The 17,560-nt window shown below is 49.9% G+C and overlaps 7 protein-coding genes across 7 annotated transcripts; 6 read left to right on the forward strand and 1 right to left on the reverse strand.

Annotated features, from left to right (window-relative positions):
- Positions 1–118: 118 nt before the first annotated feature.
- On the forward strand, positions 119–1,298 carry N7525_010728 (NAD(P)-dependent alcohol dehydrogenase; the record flags this gene model as incomplete). Its single annotated transcript, XM_061215202.1, has 3 exons — positions 119–133; positions 180–305; positions 372–1,298. The coding sequence occupies 3 exons, from the start codon at positions 119–121 to the stop codon at positions 1,296–1,298; spliced, it is 1,068 nt and encodes a 355-aa protein (XP_061067714.1).
- A 537-nt stretch (positions 1,299–1,835) lies between these two features.
- Positions 1,836–3,747, forward strand: N7525_010729 (FGGY-family carbohydrate kinase; the record flags this gene model as incomplete). Its single annotated transcript, XM_002561286.1, has 3 exons — positions 1,836–1,976; positions 2,057–2,617; positions 2,689–3,747. 3 exons carry the CDS (start codon positions 1,836–1,838, stop codon positions 3,745–3,747), a joined length of 1,761 nt encoding a protein of 586 aa, XP_002561332.1.
- Positions 3,748–4,193: 446 nt separating this feature from the next.
- N7525_010730 (fungal specific transcription factor domain-containing protein) lies at positions 4,194–6,393 on the forward strand (the record flags this gene model as incomplete). The annotated part of the gene is made up of 3 exons (XM_061215203.1): positions 4,194–4,380; positions 4,570–5,208; positions 5,273–6,393. 3 exons carry the CDS (start codon positions 4,194–4,196, stop codon positions 6,391–6,393), a joined length of 1,947 nt encoding a protein of 648 aa, XP_061067715.1.
- Positions 6,394–8,994: 2,601 nt separating this feature from the next.
- On the forward strand, positions 8,995–9,648 carry N7525_010731 (glutathione S-transferase family protein; the record flags this gene model as incomplete). Its single annotated transcript, XM_002561283.1, has 1 exon — positions 8,995–9,648. One exon carries the CDS (start codon positions 8,995–8,997, stop codon positions 9,646–9,648), a length of 654 nt encoding a protein of 217 aa, XP_002561329.1.
- An 842-nt stretch (positions 9,649–10,490) lies between these two features.
- Positions 10,491–12,137, forward strand: N7525_010732 (uncharacterized protein; the record flags this gene model as incomplete). Its single annotated transcript, XM_002561282.1, has 1 exon — positions 10,491–12,137. One exon carries the CDS (start codon positions 10,491–10,493, stop codon positions 12,135–12,137), a length of 1,647 nt encoding a protein of 548 aa, XP_002561328.1.
- Positions 12,138–12,848: 711 nt separating this feature from the next.
- Positions 12,849–14,689, reverse strand: N7525_010733 (retrograde cargo receptor ERV46; the record flags this gene model as incomplete). The annotated part of the gene is made up of 4 exons (XM_061215204.1): positions 12,849–13,791; positions 13,852–14,032; positions 14,128–14,401; positions 14,642–14,689. 4 exons carry the CDS (start codon positions 14,687–14,689, stop codon positions 12,849–12,851), a joined length of 1,446 nt encoding a protein of 481 aa, XP_061067716.1.
- Positions 14,690–15,097: 408 nt separating this feature from the next.
- Positions 15,098–17,418, forward strand: N7525_010734 (uncharacterized protein; the record flags this gene model as incomplete). Its single annotated transcript, XM_002561280.2, has 3 exons — positions 15,098–15,547; positions 15,738–17,306; positions 17,374–17,418. The coding sequence occupies 3 exons, from the start codon at positions 15,098–15,100 to the stop codon at positions 17,416–17,418; spliced, it is 2,064 nt and encodes a 687-aa protein (XP_002561326.2).
- Positions 17,419–17,560: the final 142 nt, after the last annotated feature.

A 17,560-nucleotide genomic window follows, 5' to 3' on the forward strand; every position in this document is an offset into this window, starting at 1 on the left:
AGGGTTTGTGTCGGTGACTATAGGTCTGAAAAGTATTTAAATGCGGGTTTCCGAAAGATTGTTGAAAGAAGTTTGTCCGCCATTCAGTTCGAGTGATATCAATTTGACAGAAAGCAAGATGCCTTCTATGGAGGTCCGTGCTCACAGTCTTGATCTATAAGCTTCATCTAACAAGGAAGAAGAACTTGTCATTTGTTCTTGAAAAAGTTCAAACTCTGAAATTCGAGAACCGGCCTACTCCTCAGCTACAGGACCCCCATGATGTCCTGGTGAGGGTGAAGTTCACTGGGATTTGTGGAAGCGATGTGAGTGACTGTCCAAAAGTATCGATTCAACCGCGCAATATCTAAGCTGGGAATGTATTTTTGCAGGTACACTACTGGCACGCCGGCCAGATTGGGCCCTTCAAAGTCGAGCAACCAATGGTCCTAGGCCACGAATCCTCAGGAATCGTCGAAAAAATCGGTAACAAAGTCACAACCCTAAAAGTCGGCGATCGCGTCACAATGGAGCCTGGCGAGCCATGCCGTCGCTGCGATGCATGCAAAGTCGGAACATACAATCTGTGCCCTGACATGGCATTCGCCGCCACCCCTCCGTACGATGGTACCCTAGCGAAATACTATCGCCTCCCAGAAGATCTCTGCTATAAGCTACCAGAAGGCATGACTCTGGAGCAAGGCGCACTCGTGGAGCCGCTCAGTGTTGCAGTGCATCTAGTGCGACGGGCAGAGGTGTCCCCAGGTGCATCGACTGTCGTTTTCGGTGCGGGGCCCGTTGGACTGTTGTGTTGTGCTACAGCTAAGGCGTTCGGGGCATGGAAGGTCGTTGCTGTAGATATTCAGCCCAAGAGGCTGGAATTTGCGAAACAGTATGGCGCAACGTCGACTTTCCTACCGGGCACTGTTACAGCAGTGGAAAACGCTGCGCGTTTGGTTGCCGAAAGCGGTCTCGGTAATGGTGCTGATATCGTGATTGATGCGTCTGGAGCGGAGGCCTCGATCAATACTGGTATACATGTTCTTCGTGCTGGTGGTACGTATGTCCAGGGTGGTATGGGGCGTGACGAGGTCAATTTCCCTATTACGGCTGCGTGTACGAAGGAGTTGAACGTCAAGGGGAGTTTCCGGTACTCCAGCGGTGACTACAAGCTTGCGATTGAACTCATTGCTTCTCAGAAAGTCAATGTTCAGGATTTGATCTCTGATATATTCAAGTTTGAGGATGCCGAGCGGGCTTTCGAACAAGTGAAGGCCGGGGCTGGCATCAAAACCCTCATCGCGGGTGTTGAAGAATGATGTACACATTGGCGATAGAAAAGGATGTTGGGTGAACCACTGGTTATTGCAGGACTAGTATTGATTGTGATTATGGCCACAAATAAAAGTCTTCGCAAATTTGAACAACTGTGACCACAGAATACAGTAGCCCTATTCAGGAAGAAACTTCAGATGATACCCCTAGTGTACCTCTTTATCTAGTCCAGTTGGACTATAATGCAACACAAAATCCCATAAGGGCCTTTTCTAACAAAGAAAGTCCTCGAGTATGCTTGCGTTCGTTCTAGATCCACCCGCAATGCGTCCACCTGTGGATCTTCGGGGGAAACGGCGAAACGCCCGCAGAGTATACATAATTCACCTATCTTCACAGTGCTTTGCTTACTGGCTGATTTGCGATTTTCGTTTATGAGTTCCAGTGAAATTACCCCATCTAGGGCATAACCTGGTCCCATATATAGCTCGACAAGGTTCCAGATATTATCCATACCCCCTTAGTCTTGTTGTCAACTTTTTCTGTACTACCCAACTACCCCCAGAACTGCTTTGATCACGATGCGAGTCAAGACCGGCTACTACATTGGGATTGATGTGGGAACAGGCAGCGCCCGAGCCTGTCTGATTGACAATACTGGCGAGATTGTCAGCGTCGCCTCCGAAAATATCGGTCTTTGGCAGCCAGAGCAGGACTATTATGTATGCACCAACTCCAAAAACAGGACCACTTCTTCTCCCTTCGTTTCCGAATTTGGCGCTAACACTTAAAGGAAATATAGGAGCAATCAACCGCCGATATCTGGCGATGCATCTGTCTTGTAGTCCGCCGAGCCCTCGACGAACACCAAACACCAGCGTCGCAAGTCCACGGTATCGGATTCGACGCAACATGCTCACTATGCCTTTTCTCAACGGAAACCGACGATCCCGTCTCTATCACTGCCCCCGACTTCAACACTGAACGCAATGTCATTCTCTGGCTAGACCACCGTGCATCGAAGGAGACGGATACCATCAACGCCACTGGTCACAAAGTTCTGCGCTACGTCGGTGGAAAAATGTCCCTTGAGATGGAGATTCCCAAGATACTCTGGTTGAAAAACAATATGCCCGAGGAGACCTTTGCGAAATCGAAATTCTACGACCTTGTCGATGCTCTCACGCATATCGCGACGGGCGGAGAGGCACGTGGCTTCTCCAGTATGGTTTGCAAACAGGGATATCTACCTAAGGGCGTTGAAGGAAGTGATAAAGGCTGGCAGGAGGACTTTCTGCAGGAGATTGGGCTAGGGGAGCTTGCTGATAATGGGTTTGATCGTATTGGAGGTGTTAACGGTGAGGTGAGTATGCTTATTCGCAATACTCAAGAGTTTCTCGATGTTAGGGCAGACAAACTAATACATACTTTCAGACTGGTCGGCACTTGAACGCAGGTGACCTTGCCGGCACGCTACACGAGAAAGCTGCTAGTGAGCTGGGTCTTCTGCCTGGTATTGCGATCGGAAGCGGTGTCATCGATGCATACGCTGGATGGATTGGCACAGTTGGTGCTAAGGTTGAAATGAAACAGCAACCAACACCAAACGTAAACCCGGACTCGACATCGAGTGGAAGGGTTGAGGCATTCTCCCGTTTGGCTGTAGTCGCTGGAACATCGTCATGCCATATCGCTATGTCGCCAGAGCCTGTCTTTGTCCCTGGTGTCTGGGGGCCGTACAGAGACACGATCTTCCCGGATTGTTGGATGGCTGAAGGAGGCCAGTCTGCCACTGGTCAGTTGCTCAAGCATGTCCTTGATACGCACCCAGCATCTAATCAGGCACTGGCCGATGCCAAAAGTGCCGGGGTAAACGTATTCGAGTTTCTCAATACCCGCCTCAACCAGCTAGCAGTCGAGAAAGGCGTGCATTGTGTGGCCGATCTAGCACGGCACTTCTTCTTCTACGGAGACCTGTTCGGAAACCGGTCACCACTAGCAGACTCGAAAATGAGAGGGTCTTTGATCGGCCTATCAAGCGATATATCTGTCAATAGCCTCGCCATCCATTATTACGGCACCCTGGAGTTCATTGCATTGCAAACAAAACAGATCGTCGACACGATGAATGACTCGGGCCACCATATCGATCACATTTTCATGTCGGGATCACAATGCCAGAATGATATTTTGGTCAATTTGATTGCCTCAGCTTGCGACATGCCCGTCGTGGTTCCACGATACATCCATGCGGCTGTTTGTCATGGTGCTGCAATGCTGGGTGTCAAAGCTGCCACTATTGATGCCGATGGCAAGACAGTCGATTTGTGGGATGTAATTAGTGAAATGAGCCAGTCCGGTAAGGCGTTCTATCCTACTGAGAACAAGCATGAAAAGGCTCTACTTCGGGCTAAATATCAGGTCTTCTTGGATCAGTGTGTGAGGCAACGAGAGTATCGAGCCATTGTGGCCAATGTGACCTGCGATTCCTAGGCTTGTGTTTTTTTGATTTTTTCTTACATGACTTTATCCATTCTATTCTTTCATATTTGAATTGTGCTTTTGTAGTAATAACCAGAGTCGTTCGCATGAGAGTGTATGAACTGTTTGTATGTATCCATATAGAGGAATCTTCGCCCCATTTGTCACCACAATGCCCAACACGAGTTCCTCAATAGCTACAGGCACGGATATAATGTAAAATTCTCCCAAATGATTCAACACAGTAAAACAACCGAGTATAAGGCTCTTAATGGTGAAGTCACGTGTTGCATCCGGATTTTCACTACTCGTGATTGGTGGGCCCTCGGGATTTCTGGGGAACTACCGCCTCCCCGGGGAAGAACAGACGCATCTCTTCTTTGACACTTGATTTGCTTTCTACATCACCACTGCAAAAAGCATGGATCCGGAGCTTGAACCGCACTCATCAGGATCCGATGGCCAGGAAGGAGACCACCCGGCACCCAAGAGAGTCAAAAGAGGATCAGTTCGTCGAAAGCCAGCTTGTCAAGCATGTCGCCGGCGAAAGGTCCGCTGTGATAATGCTCAGCCGGCCTGCGGGTTTTGTTGTGCCAATGAAACCGAGTGTGTATATGTCACTCGCGGGGATGATGGTTGCAAACAGTATGATCCCAACCTTGAGATATGACTCCCTTTCGAAGTCATACTAAGCAATGGCAACAGAGAAATGAAACAAGTTTTAGAAAGACTAGACACATTATCACAAGCAGTTGATAACATGCAGAACATGCTCAGTTCTAGGGGTAGGTGAAGCCCATGCACTGCAGAATACAAGATACTGACCCGCAATAGATACTCCACAGACTAGTCGGCCTCCAGAGTCATTGATCCAGGAGTGCCGGGGAAGTGTCCCTATCAGGGCAGCAGAGTGGCAAAGGGACTACTTGCGGATTCCTGCAGGCCGATGTAGCGCTGACACGGTGCTAACCTGGCCCATCTTCCAAGATCAATTCCGAGAGAGCTCTCTCATCACGACACTTTTTCATTATTCGCATGGAGCATCTGAAGATAGATCAACCGAGTCATGGACCCTGCCAGATGGACTTCAATATACACCAGACGAGCAGATTCCAACACTGGTGGATCGCTTTATTCAGAACGTTCACACCAAGAACCCGATCTTGGATTTAGAATCGCTTATTCGGTCCGGGAGACATGCGGCTGAGTTCGGTCTTCAGTGGGATGCTCAGTCTTGCCTTGTGCTCTTGGCTTGTGCGTTGGGTTGTATCTCGCAACCATTCACCACTTCCATCCAATTTCCTCAAACTGCGCGATCTCTTCATGACGGGATGGGATGGCGAGCGCCGGGATTTAATTCCAGCTCTGGCACACCGTTGCGAGAAGGCGAGGCTTACTTTATGATGGCTTGTAGGAGAATCGGTCTGTTGCGGTACTCGGTGATCGGAGCCCAGTGCCATTTTTTTGCTGGAGGTATGTCGAAAGAATATTTGATTTCGATAGTGTCCATTCCTAACTTCTGTTCTCTTCTGTTCAGTATTTCTAATGTACACATTCCGCCCGTTGTCTGCTTGGAACCATTTCTACCAAGCCTCTACATTTTACCGACTACGCCTGCGACTGGTTGACGGACTTGACAAATCAGTATACGAAGCAGAGCAATCAGGAGCGTCTGTTACTCAGCGCCTCGAGCAAAGTCTATACTGGTCATGCTTCAAGTCAGAAGTCGAGATTCGCGTGGAGCTCCCGCTGCCGCAATCCGCCATAGCCGAATACGAGTACCCAGCCCTCTTCCCCACACCTCCAACTCTATCAGAGGAATATCCGGGGCGCAGAGATCAGACATCTGATTGGGCTAATTCTGAGAACACAAATCAATCACCGCATGATGATCCGGCCGGCCTGTCTGAGCGGGGGGTATATAATCATGTCTCAAAGCTATTCAATGAGGAGCAAAGCTGGTACTACTACCTTACGGAGGTGGCATTGAGAAGGATTGGCAATCGAGTCCTGAATGCGTTTTACCGGGAAGCACCTTCGACCTGGTCAAACATTAAGCCATTGATTCCGATGGCGCTCGAGTTCGAGTCTCAGATCAATGCGTGGTTCGCGAATCTGCCGCCAGCAATGCAAGCTTATTATGAAAGTGACCCGACCCTAAGCAATACTGGACAGAGATATACGACAGATATCCAAGATTCAATATCCAGGGAACTAAGCTGGGCGCTCAGCAATCGGTTCCTTGAGATACGTCTATGGCTCTACCAGCCATTCCTATTCTTTGCAGTGCACCACCCTATGAGCACCGCATCCCCAGCTACGGATAATCCTACATGCCCGCTTACCAAAGATGGATTTGGTATAGTTCAAGGTCTCGTGGAATCCGGACTAGACTGCAGCAACAAAATCCTCCAAGCGCGATGCCTTCGCCATCGACATCATGGCATTTGGTTCGACCTTCGGGCTTTAGTGACTGCTTCGCTGATATTTATCGCATTGGCAAGAAGTGGGAATGTCAGTCTTCCCAATATTCATCCTGGGGGCCTTCGAAGTCACTTGAGCCGGACACTCGAGGCCTTGACTTACTGGGAAGACGAAGCACCTGATATCAAGAAAGCTCGAGGGACGTTGGATAATCTGCTTCGAGATCTGAGCTAGCTGTGGCTCTTTTGTTGGATGTATATATAAATTACCTGACCTAATTGCATGATTATTTGGATGGCCCATCAATCTAATGCCGATGAAGTCTGTATGAAAATTGACAGCATTGTCCCTTATATGGCCACAGACATGATTACAGAGGGATTTAGAATTTTCTCAATAATCTGTACTATATCTGGAAAAAGAATTAAGCTCAGATGTGAGGATATGCAGCCATAAGGAGTCTATCTCTTCTTAATGAGGGGTAGGAGATTCAAATACCCCAACGCGGATATTCTCTCAAATTCCCGCCTTCTCCACTCCTCGAGATTTGCATCACTGCCCCGGCATAGCACTCATGGACCGCGTAAAGAGAAGAGGGAGGAGATATCTTGAATATGAGTATCAGTGGACATACAAGGCTTGCATTCCGTGTGCGCGACGCAAAGTAAAGTGCGAGGCTGGCGACAATGTGAGATGTCGCGGATGCATCAAGAAGAACATCAATTGAACCTTTACTTCGAAGAAGCCCTGGTCAAGAGACCAAAAGGATTCCCCTGATACCCCGACTCGGGAAGATATAGAAAGAGATAGGTCTAATAAGTGTGTTTGCCTTGATTCTGAGGGATGAAAGGGGTTAACCTATATAGATCACGGAGAACTACCGGAAGAACCGAAGAAGAAATCAATGAGATCAACGGCAAGTGTTTTCTGCGAATTGTGGAAGGAATAACAGCTAATCAAGACTCACCTTGCAGATTCTCATTTGGATACGCCTCCCAATCAAGATGGTCTTTCCACATCAGTACTGCAGACAGTGGGTTCAAATCACAACGATGCAATGAGTATTTTGTTCGAGGCTGCACTTCAGGAATCGAACAATCCCTCTCATAACATGGCAACGACAGATAATTCACGGAAAACTTTCATTGTTCCATGGATGAAGACGGGATCATCGACCGTCCAGATTGAAGATACGGTATGATTGTAGTCCGTCGTAGTGACGATGACTTTTTCTTTGGTTATGAGTTCCTCTGATCCACTGTGATAGGGTTAGCCTTAACACGCAAAGCCTTCACAAAATGGACTATACTAAACCCGTGAGTCTCCGAACGATCCTCTTTAGTAGCCATATTTCCTATAGCTATCTTAAAGCCACCGAAAAATCTCTCGGTTCATGCTAAAGTAGTGGCAACTATAGGCCTCCTATCTAGGTCGAGACGCCCTTTGGTGGAATACGTATACCACCAAATAAATTCTCTGATTTAAGTAATTTCGGGTATAGGGCTTTCCTTTTCTAGCTTATAACCATTAGATACTCTTCCACTTTCAATCGAAAACCTAAAGAGTTTCAATAAAGAAGGAAATTGAGGAAAAGCGTTACGAGGCCACTTACTCGACCCAGAGCTCGACATACTACAGGTGAAGGGCATTGGACTCATCTGTACGTTTATACTTCCCACGTGTAGCATCATCCTCTCGGTGGGCTTCCGGTTGGAATCCAGTTTCTTTGCGTCTCGCGCGGCGCCGTTCCCTTGCTAAATCGCAAGTCTGGCGCTTTATACTCATAATCTAGGATTGGAAACCGACGTTTATACGCTGGGACGAAGCATGAAGAGAATAAAAAGAGACAGTGAGCTGCAAAACTCTTGCGAAAAAGTTTTAGAGATTGACTATCCATGGGGGATTTCCTTGTATTTAGTATTTATAGCTCAACTGGATGTTAAGTACCTCATGCAAACTATCCTGGCCATAGCCGGGATTGAGCGAAAGGCACAAGCCATGTGATTTCACACGTCATCATTTCTCAAAGGCCATGTGATAAATAACTTTCCTGAGGGCAGGGGCTTCAACATAAAAGGATGGGCAATGTCAGGTGGATTTTTAGTTGCCAGCGCTAGCATCACAGAATAGATGGCCAATAAATGACCCACATATCACGTGGTTAGATCGTTCTACAGTCGGGAGCGTTGTGATTATGTAATACTCAGGGGCGTGCTCAGTTGTACTCAGTGAGCAAAAAGCGGCAAGTACTAAGCACTAATACGGAAAGGGAAAGCCAAGAAGTGCCCAGGTGGCAGAGGAAATTAATGAATGTCTCAAAATACCAGCTAAATTCCAGAGGCGGAATAATCAGGTGAATTGAAAATGTAGCCTCCTTAATGTGTGTGCGTATGTAGGAAAGCCAGGGCTTAAGCATGCCACCGGGCTGCTTAACACCCTCTAAAAGCTTCATATAAGGCTATAATTTTACTTGCGTATATCTTATTTACCTCACTGGGGCAAGTGGGCATTATGCTAAGGATGGATCAATTAGTTCTAACCGACACCTCCCCTTCACGTAGCTTTGAGGAAGATGGTGCATTGAGCTAGCCCTGAAGCTCCGGGAGACACCCTAGCATGGCTAATGCTTTGAAATGACTAACTACTTAGGTACCTGCGCGTGTGGGTATCTAGGTAGATCCCGAAATCCGACTCGGCGTTTGGTGAGCACTGTCAGCATAGGCGTCCGGTTTTTGATCGGATTATATCTAGAGGAAACCATTTTCTACGCATTTGGTTTCTCTCAACCCCAATCTTCTGAGTCTCCTGTCTTGCCTTAACCCACTCTCTCTCAAAATGCAGCCAATCACCCTATACTCGCATCACCGGGGCCCAAACCCCTGGAAGGTTGCTATCATCTTCGAGGAACTGAACATCCCGTACAAAACACGGCATATCGACTTTTCCGAAGTCAAGAAAGATCCCTACCTCAAGCTCAACCCAAACGGCCGTCTTCCCACCATCGATGACCCCAACACCGGCCTCCAAATCTGGGAGTCAGGAGCAATTGTTGAATATCTCATTGAGACATACGACAAAGACCATCGTCTCAGCTACAACACTTTCCCAGAGCAGTGGCAGTTGAAACAGTGGCTCTTCTTCCAAGTCTCAGGCCAGGCACCATACTACGGCCAGGCTGGGTGGTTCATTCGAGCCCATCCGGAGAAGGTTCAAAGCGTCATTGATCGATACGTCAACGAGATCCACAGAGTTACCGGAGTTCTCGAATCAGTGTTGAAAACTCGAGAATGGCTGGTCGGCGACAGGTGTACATACGCTGATTTGTCCTTCGTTGCATGGCAGCGATGGGCCCCTCGTTATGGAGGCGAAGATATCTATGAGAAGTTCCCTCACGTGGGTGCGTGGATGGAGAAGATGAAGGCCAGGCCCTCGGTTCAAAAAGTTCTTGCCGACCAGGATCGTGCTATTGTGGAAATCGAGGGGAACTGAAAATAGACGCGTCTTGTTATGCTGTGAAAAGTTGGTTTTGGGCGGGAAGCAGCAGCTGTGAGGCGCGTAAGCACCTGATCCAGGTCCCCATGAGAAGAGGAGTGCTTTTTAGCAGTGTTATTATCGAATAGAGACATATGTAAAGTCTAGAATATGATCTTGCTCGGCTGGCGAGGCGGAAAGTTTGTGCGCAACAGTTCCGAATAGGAATTGATTCCATAGTGTCACACGAGGGCAGACATAGCGGACTCTTTAGCGAGGTCTCTCACAGCCAGACTGGCTGCTGGATGTTGCGAATTTGATGCAACGAGATGATTCCGTACCACCTCGGTGAATTACTCGTCCAATAGGAGCAACAACAAAAAGAAAACTCCATGGCAACATATCCCCACTGGTCTCCGGTCTGATTTGTGAATTCGATATGGAGAAGCATATGAATGTAGAAGGTCGCATGGAATCCCTGACACTTGACGTAGATTAGGGCTAGAATGACGTCATTGACGGGTTGCCGATCAACGTGGGAGTGGCGAGCAGGTTTTCCCCGGGTTTTAGTAGACATCATTGGGTATTTGATCTCACTTATACGGAAGTACGGAAGTACACAGATCCGAGTGGTAGTGTCGAATGAACTATGGTCGCTATCCCGGTGTATAAGGGCAGAGTGCTCCGCTTCTCGATATGTCAATAACCCAGCCCGATATCATCTGCTGTGAAATCTGCATGCATAGAACAAGCCATTTGTTTATTCTCTGTTTCCTATCCTACACTTCCCCATGTACCATTGTGCAGCCGATATATCTATACAATAGACCTTAATCAACTTAATCAACACAGCTTGTCATATGGCTGCCCCAATGGACTTTCCAGACCCCGAGAAGCCAGAGACATCAGGCTTCAAAGACGAAACCAACCCACAAGCAAATAAGATCGAAACAGAACAGGGCGCCGACGCCCACGCCGAACATGCCTCCAACTCCGACGCAACCAGCCACGAAGATAAACCCAAGCTGCGTACCGGCGGCAAACCCGAGCTAACAGAAGACGACTGCTACGAAAAGCTCGGCTTCTGCTTCCCAACGTGGAAGAAATGGATGATTCTCAGTGTCATCTTCGTGGTTCAGATGTCCATGAACTTTAACACGGGCGTCTACGCCAACGCCGTCACCGGTCTGACCGAAAAGTTCCACATCAGCGAACAAGCCGCACGAGTCGGACAGTGTGTGTTCCTAGTTGCATACGCATTCGGATGTGAACTCTGGGCACCGTGGAGCGAGGAATTTGGCCGCTGGCCTATTATGCAGCTCTCCCTATTCCTCGTAAACATCTGGCAAATCCCATGCGCCCTCGCACCCAACTACGGCACAATCGTCGTATGTCGTGTTCTTGGCGGTCTCAGTTCCGCCGGAGGCTCAGTCACCCTCGGCATGACAGCCGATATGTGGGAAGCCGACGACCAAGGCTACGCAGTGGCCTTTGTTGTTCTCTCGTCCGTAGGCGGGTCAACCGTCGGACCCTTCTTCGGTGGTATGATCGGTGAATGGCTCACCTGGCAGTGGGTATTCTGGATCCAATTGATCGTTGGAGCCGTAACGCAGATCCTCCACTTCTTTATCGTACCGGAAACACGCACTACTATCCTCATCGACCGCGAAGCGAAACGCCGCCGCAAGAACGGAGAAGACATCTGGGGTCCCAATGAACTAAAAACCCCACGTCTAGACTTCCACGACGTCCTACGTATCTGGATCCGGCCATTCGAGATGTTCATCCGTGAACCAATCGTCCTCTTCCTCTCCCTCCTCTCTGGTTTCTCCGACGCCCTGATCTTCGTCTTCACCGAGTCCTTCGCCCTAGTCTTCGGACAATGGTCCTTCAGCGTGCTAGCCATCGGTCTAACCTTCGGCTCAATCCTAATCGGCTACGTAATAGCATACATAATCTTCCTACCCGACATCCACCGACAAATCAAGATACGGCGGCAAAGCGGTACCGCAAGCCGTCTCGCCGAGCGCCGTCTCCTGCTCCTGCTCTTCATCGCACCCCTCGAACCAATTGGGCTCCTCGGCTTCGCCTGGACCTCAATGGGCCCACCAATCCCCTGGGTCGCGCCGTGCATCTTCGCCTGTCTAATTGCAATGGCGAACTACGCAATCTATATGGCGACGATAGATTACATGGTTGCGGCGTACGGGCCGTATTCTGCGTCCGCAACGGGGGGTAATGGGTTCGCGAGAGACTTCCTCGCCGGTGTTGCGACAATGTACTCCACGCCCATGTACGAGAATATAGGGAGCAAGTATCATCTCCAGTGGGCGAGTACGCTGCTCGGCTGTGTGGGGTTTTTGGTCATGATTCCGATTTATGTGTTCTACTGGAAGGGTCCGGAGATTAGGGCCAAGAGTAAATTCGCGCAGCAGCTTGCTGCTGACCGGGATAGGCATACTGAGAATAGGAGGACGAGTCGGGCGAGGGCTTCTGTTGTGGGGTAGTTCTTGCACTTGGAGTTTTTGTATGAATGTATTTAGCCTTTCTTTGATGTCGCTGTTACCGTTAGATACCTCTCGGGTAAATGTATGCATAGTTTACGACCATTATTTCTTATGGATTCGAGTTCTAGAGCAGTTCTTACATCTTGGTCGTATGTATTTGGCATGTGCCATCAACTAACTAGCTCTAGTTCTCCTTCTTCGGGAAACATAGGTTGGACAGCAAAGCCAACGTGACTCTTGTGAAAGGAATAGAATTCCTATCTCATCCGCAGATGCATTAATGGCTCTACCGCCGCGCACAAGAGGGGGAATGTGATCCTGAATGTATAAGATTCCGGGGAAGTTGGGTCCATATCATGTCTCAATGTTTAAATATCAACTTGAATCCCTCAAAGTACAGTGTATGTACAAACAAGACAATCAGCTGTGAAATAGTTTGGTCTTTTGCTTTTATTTTCAATCACAAAATTTCGATGTTATCGATAGATGATAGTTACATCTTAGCCCAAAACAGCGCAATGGCAAAACATTTATAAAGGTATCTCAAGAACGCCACAAGTGCCAGCTTCCCTTGCTTCCACGATGCTCCAACTCACCTCTCTCCAGCTTGAAGGAAACTACCTCACGCGAGAATAGACCCCCCCCCCCCCAATGCAAAGACAAGTTGTGTTAATAAGGAATCCTATCTTATATCTGACCAGACATGAACATCTAGTTCGAGTGCAGCTTCTTGACGCGCATAGCGCCCTCATACAGACCGCGGTCCAAAGCAGCAGCGACAGTCAAAGTACCACCGATGATAGCACAGACACCAGTCAGGAAGTTGGTGAAAGTCTTCGGACGAGCCTCGCGGTTGATAACCTTCATAGGGGAGATATCGTAGTTGAAGAAGACGCCCGGAATACCACCACCGGCATGCACGCGCTCCTTGTGGCCCTCCGCAGCGTCGTTTCCGCCGGAAAGAGGACGCTTGTGCGAAGTGACGGAGTACTGGTGAGCCTCGATACTACCCTGAGCACCGTAAGCGAGGCCGTGGGAGCCAAGAGGCGCCTTGTCGTAGGCGTTGTGGATGGAGCTCGAGAACTGAGGATCCCAGCCGAGAGGCAAATAGGATGTCGAGACAACCTTGACAAAGTACATGAAGTTGTAGGCAGGTTCGTCAGTCTCCTGTTTTGTATCGTCGAGCGGGTTGGTGTGGTGGTGGTCGGTCCAACCCCATCGGCCTGCGAGCTCGGTGGGGAGCTGGGGCCCGAAACGAAGCTCGTGGACCAAGTGGGACATCGTGTGCTGCTCTGCCGGGCCGGCATTGGGCACGACGTAGGCGTCCAGGTCATGGACGTGCATGTTGCCAGTGGTGAAGCTACGGCCTGGTGCAATGTGGAAGTTGCCCACTACCTTGTTGACCTTCAGAACACCCTCGATCCGGCACCCCTCGCGGCGCTGCTCAGCGAGCTTCTCAGCATACCCTTCTCGCTTGCATTGCTCGATGTTGCTGCCGTCGCCGAAGGCCCATTGCTTCTCGGCATAGGCTTCGCGCACTTCCTCACAAGTAGTACAGCATCCTGGTTTGATAACGTTGGCGGGTGGTGTTGCTCCACCACATTCACCGCAGTAGTCGGGAGCCAGGTGCTTCGCAGCTTCTGATGAGGAGTGTCTGGAAATGGAAGATAATGAGGTTGCGATCACAGCGTGAATAATTTCGGGTAGCACTTACAGGTCCAAAGCCTGGACATCGATCACCTTGCCGCCTTCATTGTGTGGGCTCAGGCGGACTTTGTTCACGCCATGAGCAACGCCGACCTGCTGTTCACCAGAGACATCCATCACATCCAATGTCAAGAGCTCACATGGCAACCGAGGGAAGGTCATGTTCAAGTGGATCTCCATTCGCTCTCCTGCGCAACAAAGGAAGTATTAGCGACCTTGCCTTATGCAACTCATTCTGTGCAGGTCCATCATGGGTCTGATCGAGCCCAAACTCTATCCATACCTCGCGATTTATCGACGACAAGCTCCGGCTGCACCACGATTCGTCGGTAGTCGGCCCATTCACCCCATACCAGCCACATAACAATCAATAACGAAGCAATTGTAATGACACCTCCGGAGTTCGTGCGAATGCGAGCATCTTCAACGGTCTTGGCAAAGGCATCTAGCCTCGTGAATCGCGACTTTGCGGGCATCTCGCCGGTCAATTGATGACCATAGGGTGAAGTACAAAATGCCAGACGAGGGTTCGTGGACAGCGGCAGAAAATCAAATGCCTATAAGACAGAGAGAACATGAATAGGTTAGTTAGGTGGTCATTGGACACGCAAGCTCTATTGGATGAGACCCCGTCCACCAAACAAACACAACAAAACAAAGAAAACAGGCAAGGCAGCCATACCGACAATAGAGCCCGAGTGAGTCAATTCAAAACCCAATGCGACTGAATCTTCCAGGCACCTGACAATAGAGACGAGAACAAGGCCAATTTGAAGCCTCCAAGTGGCCAGACATACCTGCAGGGCCGATGTATGAGGAGTGCTCGTGAGGACAGACGACAGCATGTGATTGGCCCACCCGTAACAAAGAGATGAGTCATCACCCAATCGGGACTAGTAGCAGACAAGGCCGCCTCATCACGTGCCAATCGTCACTTTTTCTTTGAACTCACTTTACTTATTCAAAGGCCCTATTGTTTTTGTCATTCACTGTCACTTTCTTATTGTCTTGCAGCTGCACTACATAATCTGCAGCTCCCCCTTTCCTCCAGTCTTTTCAGTTGCTCTTTCTTTACCTCCGAGTCAGATTTCCACTGCGATTTCCTCACATGCGAACAACTTCTTCCTGCCTGATCTGAGGCGCATAGCGCGCTGCTCGCTTCCACTTAGCAGTTTCGGCTTTCTTTCAACTTATTTTTCTTCCCAAGAACCTCCGATACCCCGCCCATATCTCATATCCGTCCTCCAACCATCATGAAGACCATGAAGTCTCGCCGCGGCGGCAATGATCGCGGAGGAATCCGCAAGCGGGGCCCTACTCGCACCGACCGGGATGGCGACATGGACATGGATGGGGGCGGTGCTCGTGCAAAGAGAAACCGTGCCGATAAGTCTGCCTTGGGTGGTCGCGCCGCCGGCACTGGTGCAGGTGGCCGGCCTTCAGGAAGCAACCGGGGCCAGCCTCGCAACAAGCCCATCGATTCGGATCTGATCCAGAGAGCCATTTACAGCGCCGACAGCCAAGCAAACGTTCGAGACCACAAGAAGAAAACAGGTGGCGATCTGGAGCTGTTCAGTGTCCGAGGATGGAAATCAAGCAAGGCGGCAAGCAACCGCGATGGCGGCCTAGAGAGCCTCATCGCATTCCTCGAACGACGAATGAACTCATTCATTAAATCCGGACCCCGCGCAAAGATTACAAAGGTATGTTCCTCGTTCACAATGGCGGTCACCAACATCGGTCCTCGACGTCCCCCGCTTCAGTGTCCTCTCGTTTTCGAGGACGGTCCTCATACAAAACGACGATCGACACATTCTGAGCTTTTTGGTTTCTTTCCCTTTGGGTGACCGTGGTTTTCAAGGTCCCTTCGCACCTTTCTAACTTTCCAATTAGTCACGCACTGAAGGTGACACTCTTGTGGCATTCGTTCGACCTGATCTGGCGGGTCACATGCTACGCATCAACAACAATGTCTTCGCCGGAGCTCATGTCACCGTTGAAGCATACACTGCTGCCAACGCACTTGATCAGGAGCTGGCCGCAGCGGACCCCGTTCCTGGCTCGACCGCCGATACTAAAACTAAGATGACAACTATCCTCGGCAAGCGCTTCTTCCCTGCTACAAAGCTACTTGACTTGTCGAAGCTGGCGGACGATCCCGATCTCCAAGCCATGGGAATCTTTTCCAATGTCTCTACCAAGTCCAAGTTCTTCCCTGCTCTCATGAAGGTCTGGGAACTGGGCTTCAAGACTGTAGCTGAGCGACGTGAGGCAGTTGAAAGTGTCAGCCTGGCCGACAACAAGCTCAGCAACATCAGCTCTGTCACGACCCTTGCACAATCTTTCCCCGATATCCAGTATCTCGACCTGTCAAAGAACAACATCAAAAATGCACAGGCGATGATTGGATGGCGCTGGAAATTCCGCGACCTTATCTTCCTTGACCTGACTGAAAACGAGATCAGTTCCGACCCGACTTTCAAGGACACCATGCTCAAGTGGTATCCCAAGCTGCAGACTTTGAATAACGTGCAAGTGCGAACCCCGGAAGAGGTCGCAGCTCAGAAGAGGACACCAATCCCCGTCTTGCCCCCTCACTTCATCGACGAATCTCAAGTCGGCGAAAATTTCGTTCGTGCTTTCTTCCCTGGCTACGACAACGATCGCAACGGCCTCGTCACCAGTGTCTACGATGATCAGTCTACTTTCTCGCTGAATGTAAACACCACGGCCCCCCGCGCAGGTCAAACTGAGACGGCAGGTTGGGGTGAATACATCCGAAAGAGCCGAAATCTCGACAAGATCAGTCACCTTTCCGCACGTATGTCACGATCCTTCAAAGGCGTTGAGCAAATCCGTGAAGTTTTCAATGCGCTCCCGCCCACTCGTCACCCCGACCTTATCGCAAAGGCAGAGCAATGGCTTATTGAGTGCCACCCGGTCCCTCATCTCCCCGACCCTACTGGACAGAGCCCCACTGGCGTTGGTGGCCTCTCCCTCATGGTGCATGGACAACTTGAGGAGAGTGTTGGTGGCAAGATTGAGACCCGCAGTTTCGACCGAACCTTTATTATTGGCCCCGGTAACACTCCCGGTGGCATTCGAGTTGTCAGTGAGATTTTCTGTCTGCGCGCTTACGGTGGACACGAGGCATGGTCTCCTGAGATCCAGGCACTTTTCCAAGTCCCCCAGGTTGCAGCTCCCGGCCCTGTTCCCGCTGCGGCTCCTGTTCCCGTTGCGACTCCTGCACCCCCCGCAGTCCCCGCAGCTGCCCCAAGTGGCAACGTTGCTGAAGGATATGGTTTGCCCCGACCTGGAAAGTCCGACACCCAGCTCCAGCAGGAGCAGATGGTCGCTCAGATGAGTGGCAAGTCGGGCATGACCTTCGAATACTCAGAGATGGCCCTGGCGGGGAATGGCTGGAATCCCGAACTGGCTTGGAAAAACTTCGAACAGCTCAAGGTAAGCTCACTCGAGGGATCGCCCTTTGATTCGCCATGGAACGATAACTAACACCACAATAAAACAGGCAACCAATGCACTTCCTCCCACCGCTTTCCTTGCTCCGGCGTGAGCACTTGTTCCACCACTATTCTCTGGTTTCATTGAAACCTTCCACGTCCACTTCCACTTCTATTGTTGTTAGCTAGTCTGTTTTATCTCGGAAGTGGTTCTGTGGAAGCAATGCATCTAATGTGACCATACTTTTCTTTTAT

Source organism: Penicillium rubens (assembly GCF_028828025.1).
Source record: "Penicillium rubens strain IBT 27055 chromosome Unknown utg000004l_segment0_segment0, whole genome shotgun sequence".
Lineage (NCBI taxonomy): Eukaryota > Fungi > Ascomycota > Eurotiomycetes > Eurotiales > Aspergillaceae > Penicillium > Penicillium rubens.